Below are 22830 nucleotides of genomic sequence, written 5' to 3'. Positions count from 1 at the left end.
ATTTTGTATAAATGTTAAATAACATATTTAAATACTGAACCTTTGTGTAACACTGCATTCTGGCATCCAGTACACTGAGCAGGCATTGCCTAAGGCTGTTCTGGAACTCTATTTGCCTAAATACAGTGGTACCTCAGGTTACATACGCTTCAGGTTACAGACTCTGCTAACCCAGAAATAATACCTCAGGCTAAGAACTTTGCTTCAGGATGAGAATAGAAATCGCGCGGCGGCAGCAGCGGGAGGCCCCATTAGCTAAAGTGCTGCTTCAGATTAAGAACAGTTTCAGGTTAAGAACGGACCTCCGGAATGAATTAAGTTCGTAACCAGAAGTACCACTGTAAGAGCGTAAATATTTCAGATCTTCCCCTTTGATGGCTGAAAGTTATTGCAACTAAGGTGATAAAATGTAGTGGTCTACAATGTGAATGTCTTGAGAGAATTAGCAGGTTGAAATTTCCCCTGTGACCCTCCAAACAAATAATTTCCACCATGCTTTCACTTTCCCTCAATCTCTCCCCCACAACCCCTGCCAATCTTAGTAACATATAGCCTGATGAAGAGTTCTGCAAAATTGAAAGCTTACTCAACATTTTGGTTGGTCTTAATAAAGGTATTGCCCTACTATGGAGTGGGAAGTTTTGTCTTAAAGGCAGATGAAAATGGGTTGATAAAGGATGTCAAATCCAGGAAACACTGCGGTTGCTATTCTCCCATGTGCTTATGTCGTTCTGTTATGTAGTTCTACTTTGTTTTTTTTAACATGAAAGCTAGTACAGAAGCTTACTATTGGTTTGGAAACTTTGAGATACTTTCATGCATAAGGACCACTGTTTTGTGTTTGTGTGGATTATTACAATTCTTTGAAGTCACTTAACAGTTATGGGGAGTCTTGACTTGTTCTTCTGTCCGAGCCCAAAATTGTGGTTTGCTTCTCCCTAATGACCCGTGATCTCTAGTGAACATGAAGCCATGGTTTGTTTTTTTTGCTTGTATCACTCCTTGCCCTAAATAAATTATTTTCATTTGGTTAGCACATAATGTTCTAGATAAATTTGTGTATATGTTTTGTGGCTGCTTTTTAGGGGCTTAAAGGCTATTCTTGTGCTTCTCAGAAATATTGTAGTAGTAGTGGTAATAAATAATAATAATAATAATAATAATAATAATAATAATAATTTATTATTTATACCCTGCCCATCTGGCTGGGTTTCCCCAGTCACTCTGGACAACTCCCAATCGAATATTAAAAACACAATACAGCATTAAACATTAAAAACTTCCCTAAACAGGGCTGCCTTCTAAAAGTAGGATAGTTGCTTATTACCTTTACATCTGATGGGAGGGCATTCCACAGGGCAGGCGCCACTACCGAGAAGGCCCTCTGCCTGGTTCCCTGTAACCTTACTTCTCGCAGTGAGGGAACCACCAGAAGGCCTTCGGTGCTGGATCTCAGTGTCTGGGCTGAACGATGAGGGTGGAAATATGCAGAATATGATGTAATGTGCTTTTCTGGCTTATTAGTTTGATTTTAGTATTATAAAATCAAGGTGTGTGTCTCCCCTCCACCCCCTGTAACTCTTTAGGACTTGGTATTTAAGAAGGCAAAGAAGATTTGGTCAAATATTGCCAGATAATGTTGTTAAAAATTAAGTTTAGTCATAGATAGTTTACAATAATTGCAAAAACAAATTTGTTAAGTTACCATGGAACAATAAAACATTTACAAAAAAATGGAGTCCAGTGGCTCCTTGGAACCTGTACAGAATGGACAGATCATATGCAGATTGTTCCTGAAGCATGCAAGATAGAGTCCTAGATGATCCAAGGCAGTGGTGACCTTTGCAGCTGTTGTCTGCTTTCTGACCTGATTTTGTTTAAAGATGCCTATAGTTTTCACAGGTGACTTGTGAGAGAAACTTTGCTATGCTTCTAGGCAGGAAGTAAGTAACAAACAACACCATAATTAAGTGAAACAAAAAGGTGCTGCCACTTACACGGTGACATTCATGTTTGCAAGGAATTTTGACAGTATTAGTCCACAATCAAACAGTATGTGATCAGTTGACAATATTTGACTGGTCAATTATCATACGTACTTTTCATAATTTCTTATGGGGCAGTTGGGGAGAAATGGCCCGGTGGGCCAAATTAAGATCTGTGGTAGGCCTAATTTGGCCCACAGGCTGGAGTTTCCCCATGTCTGTGGTAAGCTATGGGTTTTTTTAGACCACGGCTTACTGTTATGTGCAAACAGAAGCAGCATGGCAAAAAGATGCAAAGCTTGGTTTTAAGAATGAAAAAATATTGTAAATAATACCCTATTTTAGTTGTAAATGTACATGTTTTAGTTATCATGTTTATACCAATGTTTAGGTAATATATGAAGAAATGTTGATGGAAATTTAATTTAAATTGACCTTTAAAAATCATGATTTAAATCACTGTGTTTCAATTAATCCTTCTTGATACAGAAGTCATTTTAGTTGCTTGGTGTGAATGTTTATGTGCAACAGAAACTTAGATTGTTTCAGTCAAAAACAAAAAAGCCCTTGGGCAAAGCTTTTTTGGCCAAATGCATTGGGCACAGTGTATAAATAAGGAACCAATTCCTTTTTTCTTTTTCTTTTTGCTTCTGTAAGTTTGGTTTCTCTTTAAACACCATCCTTGGATGCTTCCTGTTTTTGATGTATTTTTCTTCTTAGTGTGAATGTTTGCAAAGCCAGTATTATACAGCAGCCTCTTGCCTCTTTTTCTGTTCCATGGTGCATTTTTAATTTTGATTTGATTTGAAAATATTTTTTTCTATAGCAGTGGTTCCTAGTGGAGTTATCCTAGAGGGTCTGTGAACTGGCTCTGCACAAGATGAGGAGGAACTGGTGAAGGCTTCAGCAGTGGCACATCCTCTGCCGCAAAATGAGCCTGACCAAGCACAAGTCAGCCTGCCTGGTTGAGACACCAGGGGTGAGATCAGGCTAGGGCCTGGGCTACTACTGTAATAGAGCCTTTCTTGCTTGATCCTGCAGTACTTTCTCACTGCCTGGATATTTCTCCTGAAAAAGAGGGATCGATGTAGCCACTGACTCCCAAAGGTAAGGGGGATGAACAGGCTGCAGCTGCTGCATTCCCCACTGTGATAGATTCAGCCTTGTTTGAGTCTTTGCTTTCCAGCTCACCTTCCTGCCTCCTTCTCTGCACCTCTTGAGATCCAGGAGGCGTCCTGTGGTGGCATCTGCCTCACCAGCCATGGTGCCAAGCTATGGTGCCCTGCCTTCTTACTGAGCTAGTAGCCTTCAGGTAGCATTTGGCTTTGGTCTATGCAGCAACCAGCCACTGATTTCTCAGTCTGATGATCAAGGTCTGTCTTACCACAGAAGGGTAAAAGGCACTTCCAACACTTTTGGTGAGATTTGGCTTCTTTTCTTTTCCACTATGAGATGGAAGATGCTCTTCCACCCTCAGCACAAGAATCTCTGTGGAGAGGCTCCTTGAATTGATAATACATAGATAAATCTATTGCTTGTGAATGGTTGTGGCCTTTTGTGTTTGGTGGAAGAGTAGCTTCCATTTCTGAGCAAACATATTCTCTACTCAGGTAGGTAGCCGTGTTGCTCTGATGCAGTTGAAATATATATATATATATATATATATATATATATATATATATTAAAAAATTGTCCAGTAGCACCTTAGAGACCAACTAAGTTGGTTCTTGGTATAAGCTTTCGTGTGCGTGCACACTTCTTCAGATACACCTTATATAGGGTCTGGTGACTTCTGTTTCAGTGTATCTGAAGAAGTGTGCATGCACACGAAAGCTTATACCAAGAACAAACATACTTGGTCTCTGATGTGCTACTGGACATTTTTTTTATATTTTTATATATTCTCTGCTGTTCTTTAACTTCCCTTGTTTTTTCTTCTTTTGAATATTGCATGTTTTGTCTGAAGTGGAACATCTTTCTATATTGTAAATGTGTTGCAGGGTATAAAACTCCTGACAGTCATTGATTCGAGAAGATAATGAGATCATAAAATATTCATGGATGTTGCCACTTCTACTCAGGGAATACAGTGGAACCTCTGGTTATGTACCGTCCTTCTTATGAACACTTCGGGTAACGATCTCCGCTAACCCAAAAATAGTTGCTCCTGGTAGTGAACTTTGCCCTGGGATTCGAGAGGAAGTTGCATGGCAGCGGGAGGCCCCATTAGCCAAAGTGCTTCTCAGGTTAAGAACAGACTTCCGGAACGAATTAAGTTCGTAACCAGAGGTACCACTGTAAAGCTGTCAGCGATAGAATGTTTGCAGTCAAGCTTCGGTAAAAGAGTTTTCCTTTTGGCTTTGATTAAAGCCTCACACAAGTCTGAATGGCAAAAAAAATTATAAGACAGGCCCAGGTGAAGGTGGATGAGAACGGATCCTAGGAGATCAAGCTCATGGTCTCTTAAGTTTTTGCAAAGTAGAGTGTCTGAAGAAATGAGTAGAGTTGCTGAGAAATGGGAACATTAGGGAAGGACAGGTAGAAGAGAAAGACTTGAGGAAAAGAGAGAGTAAACAGGATGTTTTAGGAAAGGTCTAATAATAGGGCAACGACTCTGGGAAAAGCTGACACCAAGCCTAAGGACAAATAGGCTGCATGCTCTTGCCAGAAAAGTGACTGTGATAGGATTATTTGGCAGGCAGGGTACTGCCCAAGAGTTAGGGTTGTTAAAGACATTGGGACAGAATGGTTAGTTGCCTGAAAAACAGGGAGTAAAAGAAACAGGTGGAGGCATGAATTGAAAAGGATGCGACCAAAGAAAAATGACTAGGGAAGGGAAGGGAAAAGTGTGAGATATCAAGTGATTTGTAGTGACTGTTTTCATATGTGTAAGTACAGTAATCGTTCGAAGTTGCCGTGATTGGGTGGACATGCTGTGTGAGGAAAAGATTTACTGTTCAGAGAGTCCCTAGCAGAAATAAAAACATACTTCTGCCCCCACATTTCTTCTGATTTCCTCCTCCTCCTGCAGCCCCTATGTCATATTTCATGCCTTCCAGAGCATCTCTCAACCACTGGAAGCAATTCCTCAAGGGGCTGCTATAGGAGAGGATAGCTGGGAATGCCCCACTGCATCAGCAGACTTCTAGTCACACTCCTCTGGACCCTACCCCAATATGTGTTTCTTCACATTCGGCAAGCTTTAAGTCATTGCATTGCAGGGGGTTGGACTAGATGACCCTCGGGATCCCTTCCTCTCTTTTCTTTTTTCCTTTCCTTCTCCTCCTACGATGAGGCTACATTTTAATATTTTAATGTTTCAATATTTTAATGTTGTATTTTAATGTTGTATTTAAGTTGTAATCATTCAACTTGCTTTTATTATTGCTTGTAAGCCGCTCTGAGCCCAGCCTTGGCTGGGGAGGGCGGGGTATAAATAAAAATTATTATTATTATTACAATTCTATGATTCTATAATTAAAGTTCAAAATGTGGAAATATTCTTTAAAAAATTATTTTATTTCATACCAGTTAACTACAATTGTCTTTAAATTAGTTTACAAGGATACGCTAGTTAAAACTATAAAATCAAACTTCAGTTAAAATGCCTGCTGGAATAAAATAGGCTTCAATAGGCACTGGAGGTTCAGAAGGAAGCAGGTCGGTCTGACCTCAGCTGGAAGGGAGATCCATAAAAATTGGTGCACAACACTGTATGCACAACTGTAACTGGTAAAAGGCACTCCTAGCCACCCAGGCTACCTGAGCTTCCAGTGGCAAACATGGATCTAGTGGCACACTCCCAAACTCTTCTTTCAGAGGAACGCAACCCAATCCAGAACATGCACCTGGCCAGTCTCAGACATGGAGCTAGCAACCCAAAGTGCCTTTGTCTTCCCATGGTTCAAATTCAAATTATTGGCCCTCATCCAGTCCATCATTGCTCCCAGACAATGCTCCAGATCATGTGCAGCCTTCTCTGACACATACATTATGGAGAAATAGAGGCTTTTACTAGGCATGATGTGCAGGGGTCAGGAGAGCAAAACAGATTAATAATCTTTGTACTTAAAACAGGAAAGTGGACTGTATACTGTGTAATAAATTGTAGCGTTTAATAGTGAATTGTTGCTTCCTATGAAAACCAAAGCTCTCTGAAGATGCTTAGTTGCTTGTTTTACAACATAGCTTTTATCTTTAAGCAAAAATAATCACACTGATTCTGTCTGTCTTGTAAGTTACTGCCCACCCACTTATTCTTATGTTAGTCATTTGTAGTATGTAAATGGCTTGAAGGAAATAAGAACTCTATTTCAGTCTCATAGCTTTCGCTTTATGGTTGCCTGGAGGCATTTCTTGTTGCGAGCAACCTCATGAGTGGCTTTTTGTTAGCCATGTATAATGTCTAAATATAATTATTTAGGAATATTATTTGTAATATTGAAGCCTCCACAAATCCATTTGCCAAGGCCAAGGGCCCTTCTTCAATATAATAACATCATTCATTCCGCCTTCCATCTTCTGAATCATGGGAAGATTTTCTTATGTCATGCTGCTGAGCTTTGAAACGAGAAGAAATATGAGAGACTTGCTGCTTCTGCCTTCTCCAAAGCCCAGCATGATATGTGACGCTCCCCTCCTCCAAGTACACTGGCACACACGGGAGTGGGTGCATAGGTGGTGAACACAAATTATATCTGACTTGTAAGGCAAGCCAACATTTGTGGACCCCTGGTAATAATACAGGATTTTACTGAAGTTGTTAAGAGTTATTTTGAAATAACAATTTTAATTGCTTATTAGAAGTTGAAAGATTGGCCTTTGACCAGTGAGAGGTGTTCTGTGTATGAAAAGAGGTTTCTGTACATGGATTACTTGAGCTGTGTTTCAGGAACTTGCTATGGATATAGGGCTATAGGGAGAATCTAGCAACTCTTCTGCCCTATAAGTGGAGGAGGATTTCTCATATCTGAGTAGAGCAGACTCCCTTGGAAGGTGGTGGACTGTCCTGCTTTGAAGGTTTTTAAGCGGAGGTTGGATGGCCTTTTGTCATAGATAGCTTTTGCTGAGATTGCTGCATTGCAGGGGGTTGGACTAGATGACCCTTGGTATCACTTCCAACACTGATTCTATGAGGGCACAGCCCCTCTTTCCCCTCTGAATGGGGAGAAATAACTCCAGGCACCCCCTGCTCCCTATCCCACCTGATCAGCAGGGAAAATAACAGCTCTAAATGTTGATGCAGTTGGGAATGTCTGGATTGGAACAACTAATTTTAGCTTATCATATGTTGATATAAGATTGCTGATTCATGTTCTTGCATTTCTTTTTCAGGTTAAAACTTTTTTTAAAAAATGGCAGCAGAAACCCAGACGCTTAACTTTGGGCCTGAGTGGTAAGTTACCTATAATACTTGTGTCTTGTGAACTTTTCACTAATGAGTTTGACAAAAGTTGGCTTGTAGATGCATTGCTTCAAATGGTGAATGAGAAAGCATATTTAAGTTGTTGAACTACCATATTTTTCGCTCTATAGGACGCACTTTTTCCCCTTCAAAAATGAAGGGGAAATGTGTGTGCGTCCTATGGAGCGAAGACACCATAGCCCCGCGGCCCTCTCCCGGCTGGAGAGGTAACGCGCGGCTATGGCAGGAGCCTCCATAGCCGCGCGTCACCTCTCCAGCCAGGAGAGCACGCGCGGAGCTAAAGCAGCCCCCCGCGACCCTCTCCCGGCTGGAGAGGTGATGCGCGGCTATGGCAGGAGCCTCCATAGCCGTGCGTCACCTCTCCAGCCGGGAGAGCGCGCACGGAGCTAAAGCAGCCCCCCGCGACCCTCTCCCGGCTGGAGAGGTGACGCGCGGCTATGGCAGGAGCCTCTATAGCCGTGCGTCACCTCTCCAGCCGGGAGAGCGCGTGCGGGGCTAAAGAAGCCATAGCCCCGCGACCCTCTCCCAGCTGGAGAAGTGACACGTGACTATGGCAGCAGCCTCTCCGCTGCGCCTTTCCGCTGCTCCCTGACCTGCTCTTTGGGGCTGGTGGTGGGCTTCCCCCCGCCAGCCCCAAAGAGCAGGTCGAAAGGAACCTGAAGCCTGGAGAGCGAGAGGGGTCAGTGCGCACTGACCCCTCTTGCTCTCCAGGCTTCCAAGGTAGCCTCCTGTACGCACCTTAAATGGCACCTTGTTTTAGAGCGGGAAAACAAGAGGGGGGAAATTCTCCCACTCTCTGTGCAGCGCTTCCTGCCGCTTCGCTGAAGGGGCGCTGGGCAGAGCGCTGAAGATATTTTTCCCCTTGTTCTCCCCCCTCTAAAACAAAGTGCGTCCTATTGTCCGGTGCGTCCTATGGTGCGAAAAATACGGTAGCTTTTTTTAATTACAGCTGGTTAATTATATCCCTGGTTTGAATTAAGAAGCAGGAGCCTGTTGTCACAATATTGAATAAATCCCCTTTTGTGAGGACATTTCAGTTAGAATAAATCAGAATGATACTAAGGGAGAGAAATATTTAAAAGGAGCACTGAGGGCTATATATGTTAGTTACTTCCTTTCCCACCAGGAGATAGCACAGACAGAAAATACTTATAATACTTTAGCTGCTTATTGTCACTCTTCCTTGCAACCATATACAGTTTCGGGGTCACAGTGATATGCAGGGTGTATGTGTTATTGGAGTGAGCTTCCCACTGTGTTGTACATTCTATGTTGAAAGTGTGGCTAAACATGTCCTTACTCAAGTAAGACATTGTTACAAAGAAATTGCCCATGGCTTTGACTGCACAGTGGTTACTCAGCATCTTCAAACTTGTTCTCATCATCCAATATGGATGTTCAGGAAAGAATGGATAAGGATCACCTTTGCTTATTCAAGTAAAGTTTGCCATTCCTTACAGTAAAAATACTGTTGGTATTAAAATTACCTGTGGATAAAATACCTTCATGCAGGAAAAGTGTACATAGTTCATAGACTATATTTTTAATGAAATGGCATTTTTTGTGCAAATGTGCATACTTAACAGTACATTATTCAAAAGATTAATACTTCACAGCTCAACAGGATATTTTCATTCATTCTCATCCTTCTGTTACTAATAAGCATATTAGCCTGGTGCAGACATAATGCCTGCTTCTTGAAAACCATGATTTGAAAAGCAGGAAGTAATCTTGGGAATGCACGTTCCTTGCTCCCTCCTCTGAAACAATTTCCAACCTCCTTTCCTAGTCTTAAATGTTTTTCAATGAAAATCAGATGAGGGCAGCATAGGGGGCTGCAGAGGGAAGCGGCTATTGGCAGAAATCACCCGTTTCCCCTCCCACCAGTGGGAGAGTCTGCTGAGCAGAAGTTTTTGTCAGAAAGAAGGTACAAAGCAAAAACTGCTGCTGTAAATTCACCATTATAACACTACTCTTGCTTTTACTTGGAAGTAAGAAAGTCACCAAGTGCTTGGAGGCTTCTATTCATTTTATGCCTCTCTATTTTTATTTAGAACAGCTGAGAAGGTAGCAATGTGAAGTGGAAGACTAATGAGGGTGTTTCTTAACCATTTTGCTTTGTCTCATTTTCCACTTTGGAAAAAAAAACTTCTTACACCCTCGTAAAAGTAATCTAAGGGACAATTATTGGTGGGAAAATGGAACAAGTAGAAAGAGTTAAAAGTCTCTTGTTCTATTTCCCCTCTGCTTCAGACTGCAACCTCAGTTGGTTTTATTTTATAAGCAACAGGCCCTAGAAGAACTACGTGTAATGTGTAGTTTCGGCATTAGATTCCCATAAATGCATTCCAGTTATGAAGAAAATCAATATAAAACAATATATAAGCTTTTAATAGGCATATATCAAATGCACGGCATTGTTCAATAAATTATATTATGAAAATCCTCTTCTTTTTTCCTATCTGTCTAATAGATAATTTTTAATGTGTGTTTTTGTTTTTAACCGCGCATTAAAAACCATTTGGTAGCAAAATGGAGAATAGCAGTTAGTTTAATTAAAAATCTTTAGTAACTTTTTGGCACATTAATTTTGAGCAGGATTGGGGTCTACCTGAGGGCCACATTACTTCGTGGGCAGCTTTCAGCTAGAAACTATAGAGATGAGTCTGGCCTTTGTCCGGTAGGCTACATTCCAGCCACACAAAAACCAGAGGCTCCTACATGCACATCTCCCCATCCTCCATTTAGGTAAGCAAGCAAGAAGAGTCATCACAGTTTAAGGCAGTTGAGAGTGTGGAGCAGGACAAGTAAAGGCTGAAGGGATGTGTGTCCTGGGAAGACATGTAGGCCTGGAGGGCTATAGCTGGCTCCTGGACCTGAGGTTCCTTACCTCTGCTTTAGAGTTTCAGAAAGTATTGTTTTGATACCTTTCATATCCATTATATAGTACTTATTTTTTCAGATTCTTGGTTCATATAAAAGTGGAAGGTTATTCACAAGTGATGTTTATTTAAATGTCATGAACATTGCTACCACATGGTGGCAGCAAACCAATGAGAGTTAATCCCAAATTGCTAGTTGGAGTGCCTTGAATCCTCCTAAATTATAAATAGCAGCAGCGATCTGAAAAGTTGTATGAGATAAGCTTTGATTTTAACATTGTATAGTTTTTGTAATATTTCAGAGTAACTTTTTTATTGCTGGCTCTCCACTAGTTAGCAGTAGCTTTTATTGAATACTTGTAAAGAGATTCAGATCTGTGCAGATGCTGGACTTCAGTTTAGCTGCCTTTTAATTAAACAGTATTATTTTAGATAGGTTTACATTTACCTACAATTTACACTTTATATACACAGAAACAAATCACAATCCTTAGTCACTGGTTACTGTTACAGACAGCAGCTATGATGCCATTGGTCTGAGAACCTCTGTCCTTGGAGATCTCTGACACATAATTATGGAGTTGTCAAAATATAAAGCACATAATGTAAATAAAGCTGCATTTATGTTTGCTTCCATTTTTTTTGCATAAAAATGGCTCATTTGTCATCTTGTCTGATGAAACTGCAGTTAACAGTTTGTTTAAAATAGACCAACATCCAACCATTGGTTATGAATCCAGCTTGTTTAAATAAGCCATAGTTAACATTAATCACAGTTTAGGATTCAAAATGCAAAGCAATTTTGCTTCAAAACCAAACTCTTCCTCCTGCCAAAGGCCAGTTCACATCACACTTCACGGGTTTAGCATAACATAAAAATGTGGCTGTTGAGATGCAAATACTTATTGTGTTGTGTGCTGATAATAGTTGCCCAACTGAGACATTATGGGAAACTGGTTAGAGCAGCTGTAAAATGCTGGCGGGAATCCATTCACGTGGAGGGAGTGTAAAAACCTGTGACCCATTCCTAGTTCTCCAAATACTTGTTTTGGGGGGTTGTCTGAATAAGGTATTAGTTTTATTTGTGTTTGATTAAACTGTGGTAACTAAAATAAAGTTCAGACTTTAGAAAATGCATGTTGTGAGTCAGAATCAAACTGAACCTGAAGTGAAAACCACACTGAAACCTTTAAAAAAAAAAGATGGAACGGTTATTTGAAAGCCTGCTGTGGATCCAGAACAGATCACTTTCCTGCATCCCCAATAATTCTGGTTTCCAATTCAGAATAAGTGTGGTGGCACATGTGCAGAATCAGAATAAGGGATACATAATACATGGGATGATTTTTATACACGTTGGGTTTGTTCAGGCTTCTATACCCTGCCTTCTTCAAGAGCTAAGAAGCAGCAGGCAGGATGGAGGCCTGCTGCTTTAATGCTGCAATCCACTGTAGAGCAGGCTGTGAGGGTAAACAGCCTGGTAAAGGAAGGGAAGAGGATAGCATTTCTATGCACTGTGGAATGCTTCCTGCATGGTCAGCTAGTATCTGTAACTTTTACAAGATGTTGTTGAAAGCTTTTCACACTAACCTTTCACCCTAAGGGTCGGTATACATAGTTCTTTATTAAACAGTGAGTTCTCTGACAGGCTCATATGTGGTAGATAAGCCTTCAGGGTCCCATCTAGTTCAGAGTACAGTAGCCTCCCTGTGTATAGAGCAGGTCTCTGAAGTAAGTAGCTTCAAGAGACTAGGTAGAGAAGATGAAAATAGATGGCGAATGAGAAAGAGAATGGGGGAAAAAGAAAATCTTCAAATTTGTCATCATAGTACATCCTTCAGTACTTAGTAGCATACTGCTTTCTGTGACTAGGCCCTGAAAAAAAGCTAATTAGACATGGGCAAGGAGTTTTTGCCAGCCAAGTTGAACTTTCTCCTTTGAGCAACTGACATTCTCATGCTGTATCACAAAGCTTTTTTAAATGTCCATTTACTTCCAGAAGCTATTTGCCACACAGCATGGCTGTAGGAATGCTGTTAGTGGAAAAGCAAGTATAAAACCCTTCTGGGCAGATAGAGTTCTTTAATCTGGGCCATTGTATATTTTATACTTATGTTGCAACAACTTCTTCAAACTGTAGGCTTTTCTTTTCAGTATATTTAGTCATAGACTATTAACAGAATATGCATTACAGAGCCAGGGCCAGGTTTGTTCCTGGGAATCAAGGACCAAGACTGACCATGGGACCAAGAGTAGTGGCAGTTCATCTGGCTCTGAGAGATGGAGTGGTGAGGACCAGTGGCAATGCCACTAGTGAGAGAAGCCATAGCAGAGACCTGTGGTGAGATGGCGGCAGTGCCTTTTAGCACTGCCCACCTCAGGAGGAATACTGTGATTGGAACCACTGCCATCTTACTTTGTCCAGAATTCCTTAGAGTCCTGATGAAGCATTACAGAGTGATGATTGAGGGGAAGGACCCAGATGTGTTCAGGGTAGCTGGTAACAGCTTTAGTCATTCAGTTTGGTGCTCCTTTGTGCCAGGCGTTAGAAAAAAAAGAAAAATAAAGCAGGTCCATGTGAGTCACATGGGATTCAGCACTTGTCTGACAGTGCTGAATGGTGGTATCAGGTCTCCAATGTCAGTATGTTGATAACCACCTTTGCACATGTGTCGCCTGTAATTGTAATGTGAATGACATGCTGACCTATTTAGATGTATTGGCCTAAGCAACAGCCAATTCAGAACATCAGTTATAATGGAACAAAATTAAAAATCCCAACTGTTGACTCCATATGAACTTCACATTAAAACTATGTGAAGTGCATTTAAGAGTCTTTTGTGAATAATTTTCAACTAAGGCTATATAAAAATAGCTTTCTTTAGCTACTTCTGCAGGATAGAAAGGGATTTCTGTTTGACATCACTGTAGTCTGAAGGTTTGTTGTCCTGACAGCAGAGTACATAATTGGTTGTCTTAATTTCTTCTTCCCTATTTGTTCCCCTATAGGCTGCGAGCTCTGTCTAGTGGTGGGAGTGTGACATCTCCTCCCCTTTCTCCAGCTTTGCCAAAGTATAAATTAGCAGATTATCGTTATGGGAGAGAAGAAATGTTAGCACTTTTCCTGAAAGATAGTAAGGTAAGTTAGGAGAAGAATGTTCCTGTCTGGTTGCTTGCAAATCCATTCATAGTTTTAAGTGTATGCTAATGAAACCAAGGAGAAAATGCTAAACTCATAAAACTCTAAACTTCTTTGAAATGTCATTAGTTGCTTAGAGTTCTGAAGGAGTTTTTAGTAGTTGCTAGAATTATGCCCATAATTCACTTTATTAGTATACATTTTTGGTTTCCAGATATGTCTCAATAGATACTGAGACCTGGAAAAAGAAATAGAAAAAAAAATATTTGCTTTGTACTTTCTTTTGGGTATTGGTATTGTCCATGGCATTTATGTTTTGAGGGTCAATGTATTTTGCTACATTCTCTCTTCCCTTGCAGATACCGTCAGACCTTCTTGATAAGGAGTTTCTGCCTATTCTGCAGGAGGAGCCCTTACCACCCTTGGCACTAGTACCTTTTACAGAAGAAGAACAGGTTGGTTTCTGAATAAACAGAAAATGGGAATTTCTATACAGTGGTATCTTGGTTCTCAAACTTAATCCGTTCCGGAAGTCCATTCCAAAACCAAAGTGTTCCAAAACCAAGGCACACTTTCCCATAGAAAGTAATGCAAAACAGATTAATCTGTTCCAGACTTTTAAAAACAACCCCTCAAACAGCAATTTAACATGAATTTTACTATCTAATGAGAGCAATCATGCATAAAATGCAGGCAATAATCAATGTACTGCACTATAAAATAAATAAGACAGTATTGTAGATGATAAAAATAAAAATTATTATTATTTTGTTACCTGCACTGATGATAGTCATTTTTGAATGGGGGGCTTTTATCCATTACCACAGTCACACAATCAATCAGTAGCTGAACTGGGTTCTACACAGTCACAAAAACAAATTAACCGAGAAAGCCTCAAAAACGCAAAATAAATAGTAAAAACAAAAGCACCAAACATAATCTGTTCCAGGAGTCTGTTTGACTTCCAAAATGTTCAAAAACCAAGGTACAGCTTCTGATTAGTGCAGGTGCCCCAGAAACAATAGCTGACAGCTGCTTTGAACATTCGGCCTCCGAAAAATGTTTGAAAACTGGAATACTTCTGGATTTTCGGCGTTTGAGAACCAAGTTACCACTGTAAGCCTTATATTTCATTAATGTAGGAAAAGTGGAATATTCCACTATTGTTATCTCATTGATCCTTGAGGTTTAGAGAGATGCACTCAAATACAAAGCACTTGCCCTGGAGTGATACTCAACTGGAATTGATATTGGTATGCTTCATTCTAAATACAGTGGTACCTCAGGTTTCATACGCTTCAGGTTACATATGCTTGAGGCTACAGACTCCGCTAACCCAGAAATAGTACCTCGGGTTAAGAATTTTGCTTCAGGGTGAGAACAGAAATTGTGCTCCGGCGGCGCAGCAGCAGCAGGAGGCCCCATTAGCTAAAGTGGTGCTTCAGGTTAAGAACAGTTTCAGGTTAAGAACGTACCTCCGGAACGAATTAAGTTCTAAACCGAGGTACCACTGTATGTCTGCTATGGCTCGGGAAATCTTAGGCTGAGAGAATTTTACAGGGTATTCAAAGTATGCAAGTTAATCCAGGGAGTTTTTAACACATATTTGAAACATGCAAAAAAGTATTGTTCCCTCCCCCATTGTTTAAGCTGTGAAATTACAAGTTAATTATTATCAGAAACTTTAGAAATGGAATTTTGAAAATCTGTTTATAGGCTAAGTGGTTGCCTTCTACCCCCCCACAAATACAGTAAGCTTCAGCAGAATACACTGCAGGAGGACATAATATTTTATACTTGAATTCTGTATTTCTGTTTTCTTTCTCCTTTATTTGATATATTTATTTTCTGCCTATCCAAATAATTGCTCAAGGTGACTCACAATTAAAAATACAAAATCCAAAGCCATTAGAAAATTATAATTTAAATAATAAATATTAAAATCCACAGTCCTTCTGAACACAATGGGATTTACAAGTAATAATTTTTAGGTGTCCTCTTATGTTGCTACATTTGTAGCCATGAAACCCCTTCATGAATAGCATATACAACAGGTAAGAAGGGACTGTGTTACACACAGATCAGTTTAGAGAGTTCCTAGTTCAACATACAGTGGTACCTCGGGTTACATATGCTTCAGGTTACATACACTTCAGGTTACAGACTCTGCTAACCCAGAAATATTACCTCGGGTTAAGAACTTTGCTTCAGGATGAGAACAGAAATCGTGCAGCGGTGGCGCAGCGGCAGCAGGAGGCCCCATTAGCTAAAGTGGTGCTTCAGGTTAAGAACAGTTTCAGGTTAAGAACGGACCTCCGGAACGAATTAAGTACTTAACCCAAGGTACCACTGTTCTAGCAAACTATAGATAGTTTAAACCAGAATCCAACCTTCTCATTTTAGGCATATTAGAGCAGGGCTGGAGAGAAGGGAGGAGCACTTTAATCCAAGGCTTGAACCTAATACAAATATGGTATCTGAATATGCATATAATCAAGTGCTTTGCTGTGTTGTGTAATTCCTCATAACTTAAAACATAAGTCACTTTCTTTAATCTGAAAAAGAAAAAATCATTCCTTGGTGTCTTAAGGGACATCCACTATACACAAATGCAAAGTACCGTATTTTTCGTCCCATAGGACGCACCTAGTTTTTTGGGGGGAAATAAAGGAAAAAATGTTTTCCTTTATTTCTCCCCCAAAACCAGGTCGGGGAACAGCGGGATGGCGGCGCTGCGCCTCCCCGCTGTCCCCCGAGCTTGTGGGGCTGGCCGATGTGTGCCTGGCGCGAGGGGCGCTCTGCTTCAGGGCGTCCTGCGTGCCGGGCGGCAGGCTGCTATCCGCAGCGTGGGTAGCCCTGCGGGAACTCCCGCAGGGCTGCCTAGGCTGCGGATGTGTTCCCGAAGTGCACCCTTCATTTTTGGAGGGGAAAAAGTGCATCCTATGGGGCGAAAAATATGGTAACTGCGTAATTAATATTCTAAACATGATGAACACGCGAAGCCATCTTGTAGTGCGTCGGACTGTTGATCCATCTGACCCAGTACTTGCTGTTCTTACTGGCAACAGCTTTTCAAGGTCTCAGCAGAATTATTTCTTAGCCCTGCTGTATATTTGAGATCCTTTTTAACAAGATTGAACATGGGCTCTTTCCTTATACATATATTCTACTAGTGAGTCAAACACTGTTCAAACATTCTAGAGCATTCATATGCAAAAAGCTCATTTTGATGTTTGAAAATTGAAGGAAATTGTGATCTCAGAAGTTCACCAGCAATACTTACGTAGCTTGAAAATTGCTGAATAATACATTGGAATTTTGATGGGGCAGGGGAGATAGGTCTGATTTTATGATAGTATTGTTACAAAATATTTCCCTCACCGTGTTTCTTCTTTTCGGCAGAGAAATTTCTCTATGTCTGTAAATAGTGCTGCTGTCCTACGATTGATGGGACGAGGCGGAGGAACGGTGGTAGGGGCTCCTCGAGGTCGAAGTTCCTCTAGAGGCCGAGGTGAGAGGCTTTGTGAATGTAAAGTAGTGTCATTGTTACATTTTAGAATTAAACTGCTTAACCCCGTATAAAGATGTTGGGGTTTAGAATCTGCCATGGCATTTCTTTCTTTGGAAGGAAAGATGGGATAAATGTTACAAAAAATAAATGTAAGCCAGTAAGAGAGAGAACCTATCCAAAAACACATAGGATAGAATTGGGCCCTAGCATGAGAGAAGGTAAGGGCTGCAGTACTGCAAAGTAATTAAGGAAGTTTCAATATACGTACAAATCCTGTGCTTTGTTTTCCCAATGTTTGACCAATATTCCTGGATTTAGTGAAGGAAAAACAATATTTAGAGGATTTTAAGGTAGGAGCTGAGATAACAACTCTTACTCTAAAATATTTGAGTTCACTGGATAAATAAGTAGAATATATCAAGCCATCTGCATATTACAAAAATGGGAAAATGATAACAATTTCTGCCCTTAATGGCCCACATAGTCATCTTAGACCTCCTCTGCAGTGTGAGGTAGTAGAATGAACAGATGTAAAAGAGTTACAACAACCTGCAAGAAATGTAGACATAATAGTTGAATTCATTTAACAGACTGCATGGAGCTGGTCATAGATATATTTGTAGCATAGAAGTGTAGAACAAAAACTACTTAAGGCAATAATTTAAAAGAATGAAAAGAGCTTCAAAGCATTTGTGATCATTTTTTGTTATTGTAGAAATGAACACATTTTGGGTGTAGTGGGGGGGCTATAAACTTAGCATCACAGAATCACAGCAGGGAACCTGTTGGAGTGGTCAGTATTATTTTTTAATGTAATAATAATAATAAAACGTTGATATTTGGAAGGCCCAGAAAACCTTTTTGTATCACAGTGGGATATCTATGGGAGCAGTCTGTAAAAAAGGTTATTAAGTTAATTTTGTTTTGTTTTTTTTAAAAAGTTGAAATTAGGAATTTCCTTTAAAATAAAATTTTGGAGTGCCTTGGGGGCCACAAAAAGCCTTTTGCCATATGGCATCACAGCAAGGGATTCATAGGAGCAGTCAGGTTTTTAAAATAACATTTTGGTGGGTCTTGTTGGAAGACCATTTTACTAGTTATGTATCTCTCTTCTAGGCCGTATGTCACCCATAAGTTAACCATCCCTGTTTTAAATAATATTGTTTTTATTTCTTTATTTATAAAAAAAATCATAATCCGCTATTTCATAAAAAACAGTATCTGTATACAATAGTAACCATGTAAGCATTTAAATAATAGACCATCAACTAGCTGTTGCAGAAATATGTTTTCTTAATTGTCTACATAAACTGGGTAGCATAAAAAAAATTTCAACAGGCATTTATTTAAAGGATGATGGCAAATGACAGTTTTGTAGGCTTTCTATAGAATCATGCTTGTGCTGTTCTTTACTCATTTTCACTGTGACCTTCTTGCAGGAGATCTTTAGATATGAAAAAGAAACAATCTAGCAGTGATTATGCTTAAATTTTCAACCTTGCAAGCATACTTTGATGATGTTCCCCAGTGCATATTTGGTTTTGTAGTATTTTCTGCCAATGTTCCTAAAGTAGAGTGCCCTAACTGAGTGCTGGGGAAAAGTGTATTTTGTATTAAATTGCTCCTCACTTAAAACCTTTTACTGTAGCAACAGTATTTGGCAATCTAGTACTACTAGTGTTGTCATTGGGCCATACGCCTGTGCTAGTAAGTCCTGTGCTGTTTCTGCCACTACTTTTAAGAGAAGTGACAACTGCATAACTTTCCAGCAGGGTTCATGCTGGTGGGGGAGCAGAAAATGGGAGTAACTCAGAAATTAGAAGGAATGCTTGTGTGGTTGCCTAGCAATGCACACATGATTATTCCTTTCCTTTTTTAAATTTAAATTCTTACTGAGCTCGCAAATATGACTGGAAAGTTGCAGTCCTTCAGCTAAAGTGGAGTGATAATAAATGGTGTACAAGAAAGATGTAAAAGAGGTAGTGTCAGTGTTTTGTTTAAGTGTTTGCTCACTTTATTAGTTTTGTTTTCTTAATATTTACTGGTGACTGAGGAAGAGGAAACATCATTTATTGATTCTGTTTTATAGAATTGCCAGTCATAATAGGACAAGTGCCAGGAGCACTCAACACTTTCTCTGGACCAACTGATGGTTCTCTGTGGTTCGGATTCCACCCATGGCCCAGTAGTTACCTGTCATGTAAGACAGCACCTGCTTTGCTATAAACCTATGATTTATGAAAAATCAAACAATGTGCATTTTCTAATTGGTCTCCCTAAGAGCTCGCTTTGAAGGAAGATTGGCACTTAAGATTGGCACTTTGGCAAAGTGCAAAAATCAGCTTTGGTCTTGTTGGTTCCAAAGGAAAATGGTAAAATTTATATTTTGTCTTTCAGGCAGAGGTAGAGGAGAAAGTGGTTTCTACCAAAGAAGTTTTGATGATGTAGAAGGTGGATTTGGACGAGGAGGGGGCAGAGAAATGCACAGATCCCAGAGCTGGGAGGAAAGGTAATTCAATAAACATATACATTGGCATGGACTGCATCTGTTGTGAAGCTCAGATAACTTGTTATGTTGGTAGAATCCTGGCTGCTCTAAAGTTTGTCCTTCTAGAAGTCTTGTCACAGATGTGGCCACCATGTTTGTGAGCATAGATTTCATAGAATCGTAGAGTTCGAAGGGATCCTGAGGATCATCAAGTCCAACCCCTGGCAATGCAGGAATGCTGCCTACAGTTGTCCCTGGGTGGGCTCAAACCACCAACCTTCTAGTTAACAACCAAATGCACTGACCTATTTCACCACAAGCATGAGTATACTACACCTGCCGGGGAGCCAGGGTTGGCAGCAACTCCCCTTTGAAAGTATGTTTAATAGCAAACTAGTTTTGCCTTGATTAATTTATGGAATGGCTATAGAGGTCCAGCTATTTCGATAAATTTTGAAGTTCTAAGATCTAAAATGAGTGACAGAGCCTTCTATAAGAACAGCTGGGTAAAAATGCTTAAACAAGCTAACTGAACCAGGGCACTATTGGATGATATTGATGATTCATGAAATCAAGTTACAAAACATAATTATCCCTTGTAGAATTTAAGAAAGATCTGAAATTGGTAGCCTTCATGACATCATAGCTTAGCACTTATCTGGAATTACTAAGAGAACAAGGAAGAATTGAACCTGCTTAGGAGAGAAGAGATTATGGTCAGTATCCAAAGAACTAAGGAATTAGATCTGTAATCAGAAGAGGACTTTAGACTTATTTCTCTCAACAGCAAATGCCTCTGCTTCAAGGCAATGCTTTTGAAACCAGGGAGAATTTCAAAAGCAGTTTGTGTTAATGGCATTTGATTTAACTGTTCAAAGAGTGGGGGCAAGTCAAATTGTATTGGGCTAGCACAAACCACTTGAATGATCTTAAGCAGCACAGTGGATTCTAAAATAAAACAACTAAACTGTATTCTACTGGGTTGAAATAAATTGATCCACAAATTGTGACTCAAAAAGGTCAAATTAATTCTTCCTGATGTCTTCCTGAAATGCTGAGAGAGAAAACATCAGCTATATTTTTCCAACAAGCAAATATTAGTTAACCAGTGGGGATTTCCCTTCATATGTGTTATATTTTTATAAACTTACCCTAGTTTGATCAAGATCAGATTTTTTAAAATGAGACAAGTAAATTAGTGTCATCAAGCTAATATAGATTGATATTCGTGGAACATTAGTATGCACTAAAATAGGATGCATGCATTGACAATAACAAATATTATTAAGAACTTCAATAATATAACAAAACATTGATCGTTAGGGCAAATGGATAGTAGAAATACACCAGTAACACACGTTTTTAAAGGTTGGTCTTCAGAATGACTTTTGTTACCTGTTCTGATACCTATATCTGTATATATATTCTGTCCAGAGTATGCTATTAATAAACATTATTTCAACTTGTTATTTGTACATCACAGAAATAATTGTGATCCATTCCCTGTCTTAAGTGTTTCCAAATGCTTTGGTAATTTGCTATTTTGCCTTTTTAGGGGGGACAGGCGGTTTGAAAAACCAGGCCGAAAAGAACCAGGTATGTGGGTTGTTTTTTGTTGTTTTTTAAATGGTGTGGATATCTATATTTTGTTTTATTAGTAAGAAATTGAGATTCAGTGTCTAAATCTGAAATTATCAAAATCATATGCACACATAGGCCAGCATCTTTAGGAAATGGGATTAGATATGTGCTTTTACAAAATAGGCCAACATTTTTAGGAATTGGATTAGAGCCTGGCCTGTATGAATTGGAGAGAGTAAGGGTTTTTTGGGGGGGGGGGAGTTATAAATTGTGTACTACTTCATTTAGAGTTACATTATAATTATTTTAAAGCACAATACTGAACTTTTCTTATTTTTTAGTGACCAAAAAACTTTGTGGTTTTTTTTTCATAATACACATCTTGTTGAAAGCAGCAGGCTATTTTAAGGGTCAATTCACATGACCTCAAGTTGGCTGGGGTACATAGTGAATCATATGCCCATTAGAGCTGGTCATGCTACAAGATTGCTCTGCCACACAGCCAATTTTTGGGCTGTAATGAGGTCAATGGGATTAAAAATTACTTGCTAAATTGTGTGCTGAAATTTGCTCTGGCAAGCCATTGGATGCATTCAGTGGTGATAAGACCAAAGTAAAGTTTTGGATCATGCCATGTTACGTCTCAAGTAGTTTGCTTTCTGAGCATTTTTGCAGTGTAATGCAAGATAACATTTTTTAAAAAAAATTCTCTAATACCCCTTCCCAGTTAGTCCATAATTCCCCCACCCCAGTTGCATAAAAGTTACAACTTGTTGGCTTGGATCAGGTAGTCCAAAAAATGATGGTGTCTATAGGAGTTTGTTTATTATATACAGGCAACCTACAGTGCCGATAGCCTGTCCTTCTTCCTGCCCCTTCCACTGTTTCCTAGTTCTCTGAAAAAATGAGAAAGTAATTGAGAGGAGAAACTTGCACCTCGCCCTTTCTACACAGTGCTATGAGAGTGAGCCTCAGGCTTTTACTTTTGTTTTAAACTAATCATAGCTTATGGTGACCTTCAAACCTGAACAAACTACAAGTTAGTGTTAACTATGCAAGACAACTTCAAACCATGGGCTATGAAACTAGCTTACTTTCATTAATCATAGATTACTCATAGCATTGCTTTGTGGCCATGCTTGGGAAGATAAAAATGTGCAAGCCCAAGACTTACTGCAGCTCATCCTCATCATGCTAAACCATAGTTTATCATTATGTGTGAACTAGGTCATTTGTATTGTGAAATAGGGGCCTGTTGTTTTCCTAACGTTTTTGGTGAACTGGTTTCTCAAGTTGAAGAAAGGAACTTGGCTTTTCTGAGGAATTTTAAAGGTGCTAATAGCCACCAAGCACTCTTTCTGAAAGTCAATAGGATTTGAGTGCTTAACTGCAGCTTGCTGTTCTTTGTTAGGAGATTCTTCTAATATATATACTCTGAATTTTGTAACAGTGCCAGATTTCTATGGTGATCAAAACTTGAAAATTGTATGAATCGCCATCTGTTTTAATGCCCTTTGAATCCCCTTTAAAGCATCTAAGTTATTTTGTTGTGCTGTTCTATTTTAGTTCTTACGACGTTGGTAACACAGAATTAGAAGGCATATTTCCAATTCCTCTGGCTTTCAGTCATACATAGATTTAAATCATTTTGTTTCTTGGACACTGTCTGAACTTAATAACATTTTTCTCTCTATAGCTATGAGTTAATATTTATATCGTTTTTATAAGTAAAGTAATTTATATCTTTTTTTTAAGGCATTTCAGGGCATTAGATGATTTACAATTCCTTTTCTAATTTTTCTTCCACATTTCTGTAAGA

General features: G+C 39.5%; 1 protein-coding gene across 2 annotated transcripts in view; it reads left to right on the top strand.

The window, feature by feature from the left end:
- GIGYF2 (GRB10 interacting GYF protein 2) overlaps nucleotides 1-22830 on the top strand; it is a 75280-nt gene that overhangs the window by 5543 nt on the left and 46907 nt on the right. Inside the window, exons 2-8 of one of the 2 annotated variants that reach the window (XM_053389665.1) lie at nucleotides 7320-7380; nucleotides 13302-13431; nucleotides 13791-13886; nucleotides 16834-16942; nucleotides 19032-19142; nucleotides 19340-19451; nucleotides 20986-21026. In XM_053389665.1, the coding sequence (XP_053245640.1) occupies nucleotides 7340-7380; nucleotides 13302-13431; nucleotides 13791-13886; nucleotides 16834-16942; nucleotides 19032-19142; nucleotides 19340-19451; nucleotides 20986-21026 (640 nt within the window). In that variant the 5' untranslated portion in view covers nucleotides 7320-7339. The remainder of the gene's footprint in view (nucleotides 1-7319; nucleotides 7381-13301; nucleotides 13432-13790; nucleotides 13887-16833; nucleotides 16943-19031; nucleotides 19143-19339; nucleotides 19452-20985; nucleotides 21027-22830) is intronic. The other variant, XM_053389666.1, reaches the window with a different exon arrangement.

The sequence above is a fragment of the Podarcis raffonei genome, chromosome 5, assembly GCF_027172205.1.
Source record: "Podarcis raffonei isolate rPodRaf1 chromosome 5, rPodRaf1.pri, whole genome shotgun sequence".
NCBI classification, from domain to species: Eukaryota; Metazoa; Chordata; class Lepidosauria; order Squamata; family Lacertidae; genus Podarcis; species Podarcis raffonei.
The sequence above is the reverse complement of the archived record's forward strand: the minus strand, read 5'-3'. Positions and strand labels throughout refer to the sequence as shown.